The following is a 17,334-nucleotide window of genomic DNA, read 5'->3' on the forward strand; positions in this document are numbered from 1 at the left end:
TAAATTGCGTACAACTCCCTTGTTTTTATCCAATCTGTATAAAAATTAAACAGTAAATGTGCTGTATTACACTTCTCTTCTCCAAATTTACAGTAAATTAACTGGAGCATGCGCAAATTATAGCAATTTTTCTAAGTGGTGTAAAAGGAAGAGGAATAAGATGAAGAAAAATATGAAGAAAATAAGACAAACTTTGAAAGTGTGCATCTTAATGATGCCTAGACAGATTCAGCTCAAATTTGGATTAGAGATACCCCACCCCAAGGAAGTTTCCACAGTAAAATGGTTAATTTCTGTTCAGGTATTGTAGAGCTATGGAAGTGTGAAAACTGGATTATCTTGGTTACTGTAAAATACATACTTCTTGTCTGTCGCACATCCACATTGGGTGTCTTGATTGATTGGTCTCAACACATTGCAGCCATTTCTTGGCTGCTACATATGATTTTACCAATTTAGGATTGTGACAGCTTAGATGTTTGTTATGGATATACTGTACATAAGCTACGAAACAAAATGAAACCTATATTTACACATGGTTGATTGTCATAACAGTTCATTGCAGTCAGTATGGGACTCTAGGGTACCGACACATGTAGCAGATAACAACCTAGCTTCATAAACAAAAAGGTGTCAGACATACAGTACATATATAGGAGTTGTAGGGTGTGGTGGGCATATTTAAAGGGGTAGCAGACAAGTTCCCACCATGACTAATACTGAGGGGTGGAGGGCACAAAGTATTGATTGAATTAGCTTTCTGGAAAGATTACGTGCAGTAGTACTGATCACAGATACAATTGGTGCCAAGCAATTTTTAATATCATGACAAGATCTGAATTTGTAAGTCTCAAGGCCAAATTTCTCATACAAGGACTACTATTTAAATTGTGCATTTTTTATTATTTAAAAATTACAATTATAGAATAACACCTTACCTACCTCTTCTACACATGGTCTCACTACCACTCCAGCTCCCATCAATTTGACAGGTTCTAGTGTCACTACCAGTTAGCACATAACCAGTGTTACATATGAAACTACAAGTATCTTCATAGGAAAGAACTCCATCATCTCCCAGTGAACAAATCACCACTCCATTATTAGGATCAGTAAATAATGGACAAATAAATGCAAGTTCACCTGCACATATGCAGATAATGTAATTAAACGATGTTTTTAGTTGTTAATATTACATGTATATGTGACCTAATTTTAGAAAACTATTGATATACGCACATATTCATCAAAATTCGTTTTATTGGTTCTTTGTTGTCTACAGGATCAGAGGAATAGATTGGCTAAATTTCAGATCCATAAGTTAAGCAGTGTGGGAAATACAGCAGTAGACAGCCAGACAAACAATTAAATCAATATGTACAGAAGACATCAAAAATACAATCTACAGGTGCTTACATAAAGATCATACCCTACTGATACAATGGCATATGGAAATGAATCTTTGCTCATTGTATTCGCCATGAATTTGTGAATCCACCAAGGTATAGTTTTTGTCAAAGGTATTCTTCTTTGATCCAGAAGGAAGGCAAATTCATTGAAGAAAAATTGTCATAAATTCTTTCGTCATCGCAATGTAAACAAACGTTTGTAATTCAGAAACCCACTTGTGTGTGGAGATGAAACAAGGATTTTTGAACTAACTATGAACAGGGGAACATGATGATGCCTAGGATTTATCCACTAGAGTGTCAATTCACCAACCAGCAAGGCAATTAAAACTTGCATAAATCTTTTTCTGGAGCTTGCAATATTTACCCACTGTTTTTAAATGTGCTTTTATTGTGTGTAGATTGACGGTTTTCTAAAATTAGGTCACATATTAAATTTGCACAAAGAAGTGTCCCTCAGGAGTCTGCTTTGGGCCCTCTACTGTACTCAATGTTTGTTAATACTTCATGTACCATGACTCAATTACAATTACCAGTGGTGTAGCCGCATCAATAATTCGATATACTCTAATAGAGCAGTCAAGATCGAGATACTCTAATAGAGCAGTCACAATATTCAGAGAAGCAGTGTAGCAAGCTACATATGTGCAGTTATAAATAAGGATATATAGCTAGTTGGTGGGAGGGCAGCTATTGTCAACAGGTAGTTACTATTTTTGGTCTTCAGCTTACAGCTAGGCCCTGGCATCACCAAAAGTCTGGCTACGCCCCTGACAATTACTACAGTACACATTCACATATAGATGCAAGTACGTACATACTACCTACCTCTTCTACACAAGGTCTCAGTACCACTCCAACTCCCATCACTCTGACAGGTCCTAGTGTCACTACCAGTTAGCTCATAACCAGCATTACATGTAAAGCTACAAGTGTCCCCATAGGAAGTAACATCATCATCTCCCAGTGAACAATTTAATTTTCCATTATTAGGATCAGCAAGTGAAGGGCAAGGTCTACCTGCTATATATTCAAATAAAAATAAAACATTTAATTCTTATTTAGTTGACTTGGACATATATACTGTAGGTATCTGCAATATTCATTCAGTATGGTTGTAACCACATATTAGGGATCATGGAGGTTTTCACTTTCTCACAACAAAAATACAAACTGGCCAGAGACTAGCTTCATAATGCCATCATCATGATACCCTGGCAGTATTGGTTAGGATTTAAGAAAGCCCAAAAGTGTCTTCAGTATTACCAAAATGCTTACAATAAATTGTTACAAAATTGTATCTTTTTAATTTAGTGCTATGTAACTGACTAATTGACGGACTGACTTACTAATGACTTCAGACAAGTTAAACTTGATAATGGTTGAGGATACAGGCTGGATTTTTTCATTGTTTGATGTTGTGTCAGCCTGACATGTGCCTTTTAGCATACCACAGGATGTAGTACAATGCACTCATCATGGACTTACCTTTGTTCCATTTCTCTTCACAAGGTATCAGTTGGTGGTAGCGTGTGATTGCTTCCCTATACATTTGCAATGGGAATTGTATGTACTTTCTGTAGTGGCTCAATTGATTGTAGAGGCATTTCTCATACTGTTCTTCTGTTGTAACAGTGTGTAATGGCTCAACATGGCTGAAAATGAAACGTAATAGCCACTTCGTAATTGATTGTTACCTTGGAGCACTTGTTCAGATAAAAGTGCTGACTATCTTTTGATGCAATATGTGCATGTGTATAACCAGTTATATGTTTAAAAGTAAACAAACAAATGTTAGGAATTTTTAAGTTTGGCAAAAAAAAGTAGTGAAACAAGAGAGATTGCCTACACCTGAAGATATACTAGTAGACATTAAATTTGGGAATGGGTCAAACTTAAATTCTTGATCTTGTGATAATACAGTGCACTGAATGTATTGTGTGTCAATAAAATACAACTTCATAATACTATAAAATTTAATGATTAGGATTACTGCTGCTTTAAATGTGCTTTTACATTGCACTGTAAAAAAAGGTTACATTTAATCAGGCTACGTGTACCAAAACCTATTTTATTACCTTTCGGGCATTCACTGTACAAGCAACCAGCCAAGTTTCCATTATTTTTTAAAGGTTGAATGTAAGGCAAGTTTTCAATAAGGGTGATGGGGAGTAGGACTGGGAGATTATATCAATCCTGGGATTAATCGTGATTGTTTCTAAACATCGTGATGTTGATATGTGTATTATAAATAATCGTGATGTTGTGACATCACATGCAAATGTGTATTTAGTTAATTCAAAATGGTGGCACTCACTGTTGTGGAAGAACTTGATCTGGAAAATAAGCCAGGCCCTACACTTCTGAGACAGTTCGTTGTGTCAAAAAATATTACTAGTTAAAAAGCTTACCTTGTTAGAAACTATTAAATTTCTAAGGATACTGTTATTCGTTACACTGTTTGCATTTAACTGTAACTTTCTATGGCCAACAGTTGTACACAATGTCACCTTGTTTTGTAATTTATACAAAGTCGTGCATATATGATGTTAATGATGCATGGAAAATTATAAAATCGTGGTAGTCGTCACAATCGTGATATGTTGCATCCTACAATCGTGAAAGTAGCAAACTTTCATCATCGCTCAGTCCTAATGGGGAGGGAAATCATCTAAAGAGGAATGCTTAACTAGGACAAACTATGGGTTAATTGGGGGTCATAATTGGCTGAGAGGAATTTTATAACACATGTCTTGATCCAACAATCCACAAAGCTGCACAGCCACTCCCAGAGTGCCATCAAGGCCTCAGACTAAAAATTTCCATGTCACCTGATCTCCCATTTATAGTCTGCATGTGTTCACCTGAGCCCTCATTTCTTGCTAATAACTCTTGTTACATGGGCCAGCTACCCTAGTGCTGTGAGGCCCTTTAAACAGCACAAGTGAGTTATGAGGCTTTACAAATATCCCATACATTTAGTATGGATGATTTAGGCTTGTAAACATGTTTACAACATGAAAACATGCTTGTTCCAGTACAAACTGACAGAACCATTGGGAGTGAACAAGTGATCACTATTACTATATTTGGTGGGGGCTCAGGTAAACACATACCAACTATAGTGAGACACATCAATAGCTGGAATTTGCTATACTAACAATGTTAGGCAAAGTTCTAAAGCAGCACAGAGCTTATGATAATGTGATAATGTCCAGACACCATCCAAAATCTGGATAAATTGCATGCATGTCTGACTAAAATCAACCTTCTCTGGAAAGTGTCCTGTCAAAGCACAAGGGAGGAGTGGGTGAATTGGCATAACTGTTTATTTTATCAATAATAATTGTCACTAGGAGATAGCATACATTCTTGCAACCCAAAAAAGTGACACTAATGTAAGATTGGAAACCTTCTTCTGTACTGAAACTTCATACGTAACAGCTACAATAGCAGTACAACAGATTATATGGCTCTAATTGCCCAATTATTTGTTCTCCTGCTATGCGACTGGACACAGTGGGCTTTAATCATCCACATGTCCAGTCAATTTAGGTAACTGTCCAGCCAGTTCTGGCTTGCAAGGACATTGTGACTGCACAACAGGTTTTATCATAAGCTCTCCAACAGCTGATTGCTGAATATGACTATAACTTGTGTATAATGACTCAACCTTACTCATACATATACTTACACAAGGAATACAGGCTACCCACCTCTTTTACACAAGGTTTCAGTGCCACTCCACCTCCCATTGCTCTGACAGGTCCTAGTGTCACTACCAGTTAGCTCATAACCAGTGTTACATGTAAAACTACAAGTGTCTTCATAGGAAGGAACTCCATCATCTCCCAGTAAACAAGCCATCACTCCATTATTAACATCAGTCAGTGGAGGACAAGCAACTATAATCACATATAACAACAACTTCAATACAAATACCCATAAGTACAAGGAAAATTTTAAATTTGAGAAGGGATCAAAACTAATGAAACAAGAGAGGTCATTGCAGCTCTACTAGTACACATTTAATTCTTACTTCAGTCAAACAGTAGGTGACTCCCTTCTTTCATTATTGTTTATTTCTATATATAATCCTTTCTTTTTATTTCACTTACATTATGACTGGTGCCTCCAAGCATACAGTATCAAAGGGTTGAATGGCACTGGACATATCATAAAATTAAAGTACTTGAGATTGGAATATGTTTGCTGGATCATTGTTACCCAATTTAATAAACATGGGACATAGAAATGTGTGACTCACAATACTTTCCTCCAGAATTATAATATGTGAGAGTGTTTATCTTAGTTGTTGGTCAGTCTACTTTGTGAAAGTGCCTTACAGTAACAATGATCTCTCATAAATAATACAAATGATTAGAGACACGTCTATTATGCTGGAATAATAGGTAGTGGTAAGAATTAGGGAATATTCCGGAATAATTCTGGAATAATTGGATGAGTTCTAGGAATAATTAGTGCAAAATTATACGTTTTCTTGTAGTGTTATGCAAAAAGTTTATGAAAACAATACTGAAACAGTGCAAGCATAAATAAACATGGCTGAAAAGATAGAGATACTCTAATAGAGCAGTCACTTCTACTTATACTCTAATAGAACAGTCAACTTCAAGTCCATATTATATGCTAATATAGCAGTCACTTAAGTAAAACACTAACTAATATGCTTGTTTTTACACAAATTTCTGGAATAATTTTGGAATAATAGGTAAATTTTAAAAAAATTGCCAGAAAGAATAATTGGAAGCTTAAAAAGCATAATAGACTCCTGCCTACAGATGATTCCAATCCTAGGTATTAGTATGTATATCTATATATGACTACAGAAAAGCTAAGTGGCTATTTTACTTCATATTCCAGCTATGTCCAGTCCACTACAGTGTTTTAAATGAAGAATACTGTAAGAAGCACCTCTGCAATCTATTTAGTTAGTATGTAAAGTATGGATGATTCATAAACATGACTGTCAGAACAAGAAACCATTGACACACTACCCACCAATCAACACCTACATGTGTGTGTGCGTGTGAGTGGGGAGGGGGAAAGAAATGGGACAAAAAGGAGGACCCAAAGGCAAATCAATGATGCATGTATAGTAGCTACTGCAATAAGTAAAAGTGTAAGTTTTGGTCCTACGTTTGTATATAATTGATGTCAAACAGTGAAGAGTTTAGCATGTAACACTTTCACACCTCAGATCAAAGGAGCCGCCTGGGCTACATTTCATATGTAGCCCAGTTAGCCGAGCTACATATGAAATGTAGCCAGGCTACAACTGGGCAGTGATTATATAGATGTTAAGGCCAAAATCGATTGTGGGTATCAATCAATCAATACTCATGTGATTAGGATGCATGACTTAGACTTCACCATGAAAACCACTCAGGCTGAGAGCGTTTTGTTATCCTTGCCATCCTACGAGTTGAAAAACGTTGGGCTAAGGCGAGAACTAGTGTTATAGCTTATTCACCAATCATTTCCATACGTTTTCGAATATGGACACGCCCCCATCATGAAGCTACCACTCTGCATGAAGTAACCACTCTACAAGCAAGCTAATCTATCTAGGCCTTTAGCAAACTTTGCAATTTTTCATAAATGGTTCAATAGCACTGATTAAAACATTAAACTGCCATAACCAAAATTCTCTGTGATATTTCTAGGATATGTCCATTCATTGTGATCAAATAATCAGAACATACTAGCTGCTGACCCATAATCAAAAATTTTAGGTATGCATATATAATACATCCAGTGGCTACACTCGTATTGGCTTGGGTGATTGATCTCCCTGTACAGGCTATCAGCCTGAGAAGTGTTACATATTAGCTGTAACATGGAGTATGAGGGCTTTGCCTAATACGTATGCCCGTGTTACAACTATTACTTGTACAATTCATCATAACACAGCTATGCTTGGCTGAAGACACCAGTCAGTCTCAAGACACCAATTAACTAAGGTAGAAACCAGTAAATCATTATTAATACTAGTGCTGGGTTGATACTTATAATCAAAAAATCCCTATTGCAATATGATAACTAGAGCTAACTATTGTGATATTGCTGTAGGATTACTAAAAAAAATGTTACCAAGTTTATTTAACTGTTTTGTAATTACCTTTAAGTTTGCTTTTCCATGAAATGTTTGGTTACAAGGCTATAACATGTATATTTATTGGTGCTCACACAATTAGTCAATTGCTTTGCGAAGGGTCTACAGTCCCACTAAAAACACTGCTTGAGAAGCTGGCTTACGTAGCTGTTTTATAACTACTTGGCTTGCTTTTTCATGAAACAGTTTGGTTGCAAGGCTGTAACAGCAATTATGACTGGGTCTGGAAAAACCAGTCTTATCGACCATGACAGCAGATTTGATTTTTCACCAAGAACACAAAACTACGTACATTAATAAACTATTCGGTATTGAAAAATAGCAAACGGTATACCTTCCATAAAAAGTATCACAATATTACTAAATATCACGGTATTAAGGTAAAAGCCATTAGCATTAAAATAACTGCCATTTACCTCAACAAAAGCACCAAATACCCATGGTAGCTCAGCAAACTTCAGGTACAAATTACCACAAACAAACTTGTTTACATAGTTTGATTAGCTGACTACTTCACCACCTGTCTACATCACCACCTGCCTACAAACATTGTCACATGTCTGGTTACCTTCTAAATATGGGATGAAACAAGCCCACAGGGAGGCCATAGTGCCCACACGGTATGGCAGCATTAAAAAAAACAGGCGGTATCAAAACCGGTATGACTTAAATACCGGTATATCGCCCAGCTCTATAAACCATCAAATTTCATAATCAAAATAAGCTAGATTTGAGTGGTCTGCTTTTGCTGGCTGCTTTCCCAAGCACAGTGGCAATCCATATCAGTGCTCTGGGATCCTAATGGAGTTCTGGCCAGCCTAAAGATGGCTTACAGCTTAATGGTGATGAATAAAGGCCAGTGCTGAATATGTCTTTCATTATAGCAATTGTTTTGATACCCATAACTTGGCCTAACTCATCCCTTCTCCTTCCTCGTTAATTTTTATAAACATCCCCTTGCCCTCCTCCAACCCCCACCTCCCACTTCTTTTGGAGCTTGCCTGGTACAGTCAACATAACTATCTAAAATGGTGGGAAACTTAGGTGTTGGCTACTTCTACTGTGGATGCTGGCATTGGTATAAAATGTGTGAAAATTTGGTACACGTAGCTTCTACCATTGGTGAGCTACAACACACTGAATAATTAAAACCGACATTTCTCGATACTTTAAATAGGTAATCAGACAGGTTTTCCTACAATTGTATAATTATCAGACACACATGCAATTAATTACCTAATTAATAAGCTTACAAGAAATTTAAACAAATAGTAATCTATATGAAAGTGTTAATCATGCTTAGAAAGTTTATTTGTGCAATGAATACTTAAAATCTGATTGAAGATCATCACTCGTTAATCAAAGTAATTATTGTGATATTATTGTATCGTGAATAATGCTTCGATACTGAATTTTCTACAATCGCTCAACACTAATTAATATCAACTTGATTTTATTTTAAAGATAATAGGCGAAAAGCTATAGTAGCTATCCAAATCTATATATTTACCTTTCCACATGTAATTTACACCCCAAGAGAAGGTAAATCTATAAAATTTCATAGCTAATGAAAAAGATCATAACTTTGGAATGCAATCATCTGTTGACTTCAAATGTTGTTACTTTCAACAGGTACTAAGTTTCAGGGAAATAATAACAAAATTGGTCAATTTTTGGTCATAAAGGTCACCAAAGGTCAAATCTACAATGGTACTATATCAATAAATACATACAATAGGGGTACTGTTTATGTGGAAAGTTTCATGGCTATATGAAATACTACACAATTTTTTTTGGATGTGTTGCATTTGAATTGTTAATCTCGGTCCTACTACACACTTACTCAGTACACAATTTGTATTTACCTCTTCTGCACAAGGCCTCACTGCCACTCCAGGTCTGATCACCCTGACAGGTCCTAATGTCATTGCCAGTTAGCTCATAACCAGTGTTACATGTAAAATTGCAAATGTCTCCTTCATAACTCCCTCCAGTGGTATACATGGATCCATCAAAGCATGTCATTTCAAGACCATCAGTTCTAGGCACTAATGTAACACACTGGGTGTCTAAATAAGGCAAAATTTGAGACATAAAATGTTTATACAGTACATATATATGAAGAGTATACAATAAAAGAGCCCTATACAGTGTCTCCTTACCAGCAGATATACTATTGGACATTGATTCATCAAACAAAAGAATGGAACCAAGCATGCCATAAAATTAATTTTACATCTGACGGTGCTTCCCAACAATTCATTACTGAAAAGTTGAGTGGCCATTAATCTTTGTTTTCAACTATGTTCTGCCTGTCACTACAAATGAAGAACAGTACAAGAAGCATCTCTGCAATCAATCCAGTTGCACACAGAAAATATTATCCAGAAGTGTGCCAGCTGGCCAGCAAAAAATTCAGCTAAATGAAAAAATTAAAAACTTTGTAGCTATTTATTGGAAATGTTTTGGGTCACACTGAAGGCACTTTTGGGCTTGGTTATAGCTAACCAATACTGCCAATGGGCCGTGAAGTATTGTGGGGTTGGTAGTCATAATCATGCATTAAGACTCACAGTAGTGAGTCGTGCGGCCAAGGAAAGTAGGGCACGTGATTGCCGTGAGTTATTTACACAAACGACTAACTCTAATAGAACACACACCTAAAACCTACCTTTAAACAATTCTTTAGTGAAAAAAACCTCACGATACAACAAAACCTTTGGTATATTGTTATATAAGCATAGTAATCCCTGTTATATTTTAGTAATGTCACATGAAATCGTCATATACTTTTCCTTCTCCTCCTTCGCACACCTATTAATGTGAGGCCCCCATTTTTGACAGTTATACTAGACTGTGTTAGTTTCACAGCTTTGGATTCACTATCACAAGTTCTTTGGCTAGTTAAGTTTCTTCAGTACAAATCTTGGAACTCCACCTCTCTTGTGAGAGCCACCATAGGTGATTTTCTCAAAGTTTGATTCTTTCACTCTTGCATTTCAGGGACAAACTTTGATATATAATTAAACATAGGAAGTAGTTTCGCTCGATTATGTGACTTGCCGTTTTTCTGGGAAGTGGTGAGATAATTTCCATAAGCATCCTCACCATGATAACATCGTCTACGCTAATTCCTGATTTATTTTGCAATCTTTTAGACCCCTATCTTAAATTTAAGACACCTCTGACTACAGTAGCGTTTATTTAGAGTTAGTGAACTCGGTGAATTTGGCCATTTATTTGCAGTAAACACTAGTGTGGTGAACTCGGTGAACTCGCTATCGCGTGCTATTCTCGTAAGTGTTTGTTATTCAGTTGTTATTTAACTAGCTATTTAAAAAAATAAAAATTTTAAAAGAAAGTAGGGATTGGTATAATATAAATGCTGCAAAAAGTAAGGAAAAAAGCTCATTTTCAGCCCATTCTCAGTGAGCACTCGTATAACTAGCTATTTAAAAAGATTAAAATTTCAAAAGGAATAGGGGTACATGCTACAAAAAGTAAGGAAACAAGCTCAAGAAATGATCCAGCAGTAAAAAGTAAGGAAACAAAATTAGATGACTACTTGCTAAAATGAGACACACTTTAATCCCTATACTTTTGGCTAGCATCTTGAAATGAGACCATCAAATTAGCCAAAAGTAGAGATTAAAGTGTGTTTCATTTTAACAAATAGTCGTCTAATCTTGTTTCCTTACTTTTTACTGCTGGATCATTTTTCATTTCAGCTCACGTACATTTTTGAGCTTGTTTCCTTACTTTTCGTAGCATTTATATTATACAAATCCTTACTTTCTTTTAAAATTTTTATTTTTTAAATAGCTAGTTTGTTTACTTTTTATGTCTAGCTAGCTAACTAGCTATATCATACTCTTTTTGTAGCATTCATAGTATACTAATCCCTACTTCCTTCCAAAACTTAATATTTTGTTTTTAAATAGCGAGGTTTTTTTGTCTAGCTAGCTAGCTATATTATATTCTTTTTGTTTTCCACATACTATAAATATCACTTGAAGCAGCTGTCTCTTAATTACCTTCGTATGCAATAAGCGCCTCTAAAATAATTATCGTCTTGTCTTTTAAAGCAACTATTAAAGGCTGCAGCTGCATTTCTAATGGCCTAAATGTTTATGATTTTACAGTAAAATATCGCTGGAGTGCCCACTATTAAGAGTGGAACTCACGCTTTTAGAAGTCTAAATCCTAAGGTGGATCTGCCCTCAGAGACATTATTAGCTAGCTACCTCACAAAAAACTAAACTGGTAATTAAGACTATATAAAATGACTACCCAGCATTAATAAATGCTAGAGACAATTCCTTGGGTACTACACCCATTCACCCTTGTCTTACACACACGTACTCACGCTTTGTTAAAATTACGTGTTTGGGTAGTAGCGTGTGCCACAACTATTAAGCGCCACAACTATTAATTATCCTTCGAGAAGAACAAAGAAGCGAATGAATGATGAAAGCAAACAGCATGGTGAAGTGGACAGAACATAATCGGAACAACAGATTTGTGAATCCGCCATCATTACCTTAGGTGTCTGAAATTTCTGGAGCCGTACACCTAGCGCAACCAGGTCTTACAGCAGGCAGGCAGGCAGGCAGGCAGGCAGGCAGGCAGGCAGGCAGGCAGGCAGGCAGGCAGGCAGGCAGGCAGGCAGGCAGGCAGGCAGGCAGGCAGGCAGGCAGGCAGGCAGGCAGGCAGGCAGGCAGGCAGGCAGGCAGGCGAAACCCAGGTGAATTTTGAAAGTTTTAAAACTCACTGTACATCAAAACATTCACCTTTTCGCTTCAGTTAACCAAGGTACAGCATCATTACAGCAGTACCAGGTGGTTTTTTGGGGTAAAACTTATTGCAAGGCCATTTTTTAAGGTGTGAAAATCCAAGAAACCATATGATTTCTTACCAACCCCTACTATTTAGTACTATCATACTATATGATAATGGGTCTGAAGTAACTAACACAACCCACAATACAGCTTCATTTCAAGGGACAATCCAGTATGTGACAAAATAGTAAGAAGTTTGGAAATGGCCTTTACTCAATCTGTTCACTGGTGGTTTAAATGGTACTCAGAAGCCATATCCTACTGAGATTGCAACACAGACAAGTACCTGCCTACTTGTACCAAACTACATTCTTTGGTTTTGCCACTTCATGTCCCAAGCTATGATGCAATACACACAATAACTGTTGAAGCTGTTGTGATAACCAAGGTGGCTTGTATGAAACTATTAGCTTTATTTTGTCTTGTATTACTCAATGACAAAAATATGTGATATCCTAAAACAAAAACAGCTTTGGGGCTATAAAAAGGGCGCTGCCAAGCAAAGTAGGGATCAATCAAACAAGCTTATTCAACATGACTGGTAAGAACAAGGACTGATATCAAGTTGCGGCCATGTAGATTGGAATATTACCATGATCAATCTGTAAAACAACTGGTAAGAACAAAGACTGATATCAAGTCGTGCCCAAGTAAATGCCGTATTACCGATTCTCTTTGTGTCTAGCTATAGCTATTTCATAAAACTAGAGAAAATACACATGCAACTGGTATTAATTGCCATTTGGCCACTTTTTAAAATCTACAAAAAAAGTAGCAGCCAAACGACAATTTAATAACAGTTACATGTTTATTAATTTTGCTCTGGTTTTATTAAATAGCTATAGCTAGATACAAAGAGAACAGGTATTACTGCATTCACTTGGCCACAACTTGATATCAGTCCTTGTTCTTAGCAGTCAAGTTGAATACTGCATTTGACCAGTTAATATCAACGGTTCGTATAATATCCGCCCCTGGATAGTAGCCACTCCACAGCCTAGAATTGCTGTCATAAGAGCCGCCCTTGGTTAAGAGCTGCAGCTAGTATCTGAACATACTGTTGCAAGTATTGGCTAGACACGTTTGAAGCAGAAACCAGGCAAAGGAGTTGTTTTAAGCCAGGAAATAGCATTTTTTAGAGAAGTTAAAATGAATAACAGTATTGGCAGGTGATTAAACAAGGTCAGACACTCGTGAATCCATATAAATGCCACGGGCTGCTGCCACACAAGCTCATAGTAGCTGCCCTCGGATAGTAGCCACCTTCGTATAGTAGCCGCCTTCTCATAGTAGCTGCAGGGTTTTGCTTGCTGAAAGTTATAGTAGCCACGGCTATTAACCAGTCAAATATGGTAAGCTTGATTGATCTACAGCAGTGCCCTTTTTTACAACCCCATGCAAGGATGTTTTTATTTTAGGTTACATTTATAATAAGTCTGGGGCCATTCTTTTCTTTGAGGAACCATATATGAACTGTCATACAGTAAATAAGGAAAAAAGTAAACAATCAAGTATAAGGAAAATATAATTGGGTAGGAATCATAGAAACAAAAAAGTGATGAAACCGCCTATACGCCTGGAGCTATACCATAGTTGACATTTAATCTCTACTTCAGTCATGGATATACTGTTATGAGACTGAATTAAGAGTTAAATTCCACTATAGTACAGCTGCAAGTGTAACCCCTTACTTAATGGCTTTTATTTCTATGATCCCTACTCAATTGTAAAAATTTTAATCCGTAGCCAAGCCTTAAAATGGTTGAGGCCTTCAAAACCTTGGGTAAAAGTTATGAAATCAAGGTAGTGGCCAAGAAATAGCTGCAATGATGATTATGCTAATAAACTTTCATAATGCACACAGTCGTTAATAAAGATTAACATCATTGCAGATACCTTTATCTCTTGGCTACCACTTTTGGTTTTGATTTTATAACTTTCCACCCAGGCTTTTAAGGCTACCTTTTTTACCAGCTTGGTTGATTTTACATGGATTTTGCTTTCCCATAGCCAGTCATAAACTGGCTTTGAAACTTGTTTACAACCAATTTCTTCTTACCTACAGATACAATTATGGAAGACAGAAGTTACAATAGTATTGGATTGCAGCTCATATTTGGTTATTTGTACTTACTTTTATAATACTCTAATAGAGTGCACATTTTGAGGACTTCTAATAGAACATGCATACACAGAACGTTCGAGAACAATGTAGATTTATGAAATTGTAAACTTTGCCATTTATGTTACTTACTGTATAATGTATAAGGTAGAAATAAGGTCAGCTGATCAGCTGAAAGAAACAGTTCAGTGGTGAAGGTTTTGGCATATATGGGTATGGAGGTCCCTAATTCAAACCTTGGACAACTTTTTGACATTTTCATACACTTTTAACTTTCTTGGTGACTTGTTCTATTAAAGTACTTCAACCTTACAACTTTACACCAAGTTGATTTTCTCCTTGCAACTTCATAGCTGTCACTGCAAATTTTTTTAAACCACAAAAGGTTTGAGCTATGTGATTGTTAAACTACAAACAGATTGATTTCAAGTTATTCCTATAACTTAGTACATTAGTTAGCTTTAACAAGTCCTTAGAGTACACCAAATTTCAAAAAGGTCTACAGGCATGTGCATTGTGGTTTTGTAAAGTGTGCAAAAAATCTAAGAAAACATTACGATAAGCTATGATAAAATGTGCAAAAAATCTAAGAAGACAATACACTAAGCTATGAAGGTCTGTATTTCATGAATGCATACGGACATTGCTCATTTGCAACATAAATATCATTTCATTTGGAAAAGGGAGCACAGATCTACATTTACATTAAGATTACATTTTATTGCTTCTGTGGTGCATCATCCCAACCAAAAGGTTTCATGCGTTCATTCAAACAAGGGAAATGTAGGGAGCCAAGTATCAAGACACAAGGTAGTGTGTCGTGCGGCCCATAAAGTCGGCGCGCCACACCGTGAGTATATTAACAGGAAGAAAGAAAACGCAATTTTCACACCTATGTAGCTCTGTGATCCCTTATCCGATTGAAACCAAATTTGCTAGAGACGTGCCGCCCAGTTAGGGGAGTCTACATACCAACTTTGAAGAGAATTGCTCCGGCCATTTCTGAGATACGAGCGAACAAAATTTCGTTTTAATTTCTTCGTTTCTTTCTTCTTCATCTTCTTCATTTCGCACACTTCGCAAAATTCGCCATAAAACACGAACGCGTGCTCGGATTGGGCTGAAATTTGGCACACTTAAAGGGCTCATTAAGGCGGATCTCCATACCAACTTTGGTAGGAATCCGATGAACATTCACGGAGTTATGACCGATTATTTGCGTAAAATGAGGTTGAAGGTCTGTCACGCCTACAGGGTAAACCCCTAGGAGAAATCAGTTGAAAATTGATATGTAGATGAAGCAACCATCGTAGGAGTGCCTTTTTGTGGTTTGAAAGGAATCGGGGTAAAGACCATGGAGATATGACACAAAACCCAACCTGTGTCAAAATTACGCGATCGATTTTTATGTATAAAAAACTATTAGTTTTCGTGTCTACCAGGCAAACCGCTTAGAGCAACGAGCTGAAAATCAGTATGTAGCTGGAATAATCATCATAGAAAGTCCTTGCAGTAGTACAGAAGAATCGGATTACAAATCACTGAGTTATGATTCGAAAGGAAACTACGTGCAGCAAATGCGAGATCGAGATACTCTAATAGAACAGTCACCCTAATAAAGCATTCAGCTGCATTTATAATTTACTCAGTTATATTACATTGCAAGTTATTCTGTAGGGAATTCAGCTACAAACAAGTCACCCTGTAGTCAGATCAGCTAGAAGAAGGTACCTAATAGAGAGTTCAGTTACAAAGAAGCCACCATGTAGAGAGTTCAGCTTAAATAAATCATCCTGTAGAGAATTCAGCTACAAACAAATTGCCCTGTAGAGAGATCAGCTAGAAGAAGTTACCTTGTAGAGAGTTCAGTTACAAAGAAACAATCATGCAAAGAGTTTAGCTGCAAACAAATCACCCAGTAGAAAGTTCCGCTATGAACAGATCACACTGTAGAGTGTTCAGATAGAAACAAGTCATCCTGTAGAGAGATCAGCTAGAAGAAGTTACCTTGTAGAGAGTTCAGCTACAAAGAAACCACCATGTAAGAGAGTTCAGCTGCAAACAGATCACCTGTAGGGAGTTCAGCTAGGAACAAGTCATCCTGTAGAGAGTTCAGCTAGAAGAAGTTACATTGTAGAGAGTTCAGCTACAAAGAAACTACCATGTAGAGAGTTCAGCTACAAAAAAATCGCCCTGTAGAGAATTCAGCTACAAACAAATTACCCTGTAGAAAGATCAGCTAGAAGAAGTTACCTTGTAGAGAGTTCAGCTACAAACAAATCACCCTGTAGAGAGTTCAGCTAGAAACAAGTCACCCTGTAGAGAGATCAGCTAGAAACAATTCAAGCCACCCGTAGAGAGTTCAGCTAGAAGAAGTTACATTATAGAGAGTTCAGCTACAAAGAAACTACCATGTAGAGAGTTCAGCTGCAAACAAATCGCCCTGTAGAAAATTCAGCTACAAACAAATCACACTGTAGAAATATCAGCTAGAAGAAGTTACCTTGTAGAGAGTTCAGCTACAAAGAAACTACCATGTAGGGATTTCAGCTGCAAACAAATTGCCCTGTAGAGAATTCAGCTACAAATAAATCACCCTGTAGAGAGTTCAGCTACAAACAAGTCACTCTGTATAGAGATCAGTTACCTTGTAGAGAGTTCAGCTACAAACAATTCACCCTGTACAGAGATCACTTTGAAGAAGTTCTTTGTAGAGAGTTCAGCTACAAACAAATCACCCTGTAGAAAGATCAGCTAGAATAAGTCACCTTGTAGAGAGTTCTGTTACAAAGAAACCACCAAATAAATGTAGAGTTCAGCTACAAACAA

General features: G+C 36.9%; 1 protein-coding gene across 1 annotated transcript in view; it reads right to left on the reverse strand.

Annotated features, from left to right (window-relative positions):
• The window catches only part of LOC136248481 (sushi, von Willebrand factor type A, EGF and pentraxin domain-containing protein 1-like), a 129,571-nt gene that overhangs the window by 87,886 nt on the left and 24,351 nt on the right, over nucleotides 1-17,334 (reverse strand). Inside the window, exons 10-13 of the mRNA XM_066040259.1 lie at nucleotides 9,411-9,614; nucleotides 5,126-5,314; nucleotides 2,238-2,432; nucleotides 943-1,143 (exon numbers count right to left, since the gene is read on the reverse strand). Of these exons, the coding sequence (XP_065896331.1) occupies nucleotides 943-1,143; nucleotides 2,238-2,432; nucleotides 5,126-5,314; nucleotides 9,411-9,614 (789 nt within the window). The remainder of the gene's footprint in view (nucleotides 1-942; nucleotides 1,144-2,237; nucleotides 2,433-5,125; nucleotides 5,315-9,410; nucleotides 9,615-17,334) is intronic.

Source organism: Dysidea avara, chromosome 3, assembly GCF_963678975.1.
Source record: "Dysidea avara chromosome 3, odDysAvar1.4, whole genome shotgun sequence".
NCBI lineage: Eukaryota > Metazoa > Porifera > Demospongiae > Dictyoceratida > Dysideidae > Dysidea > Dysidea avara.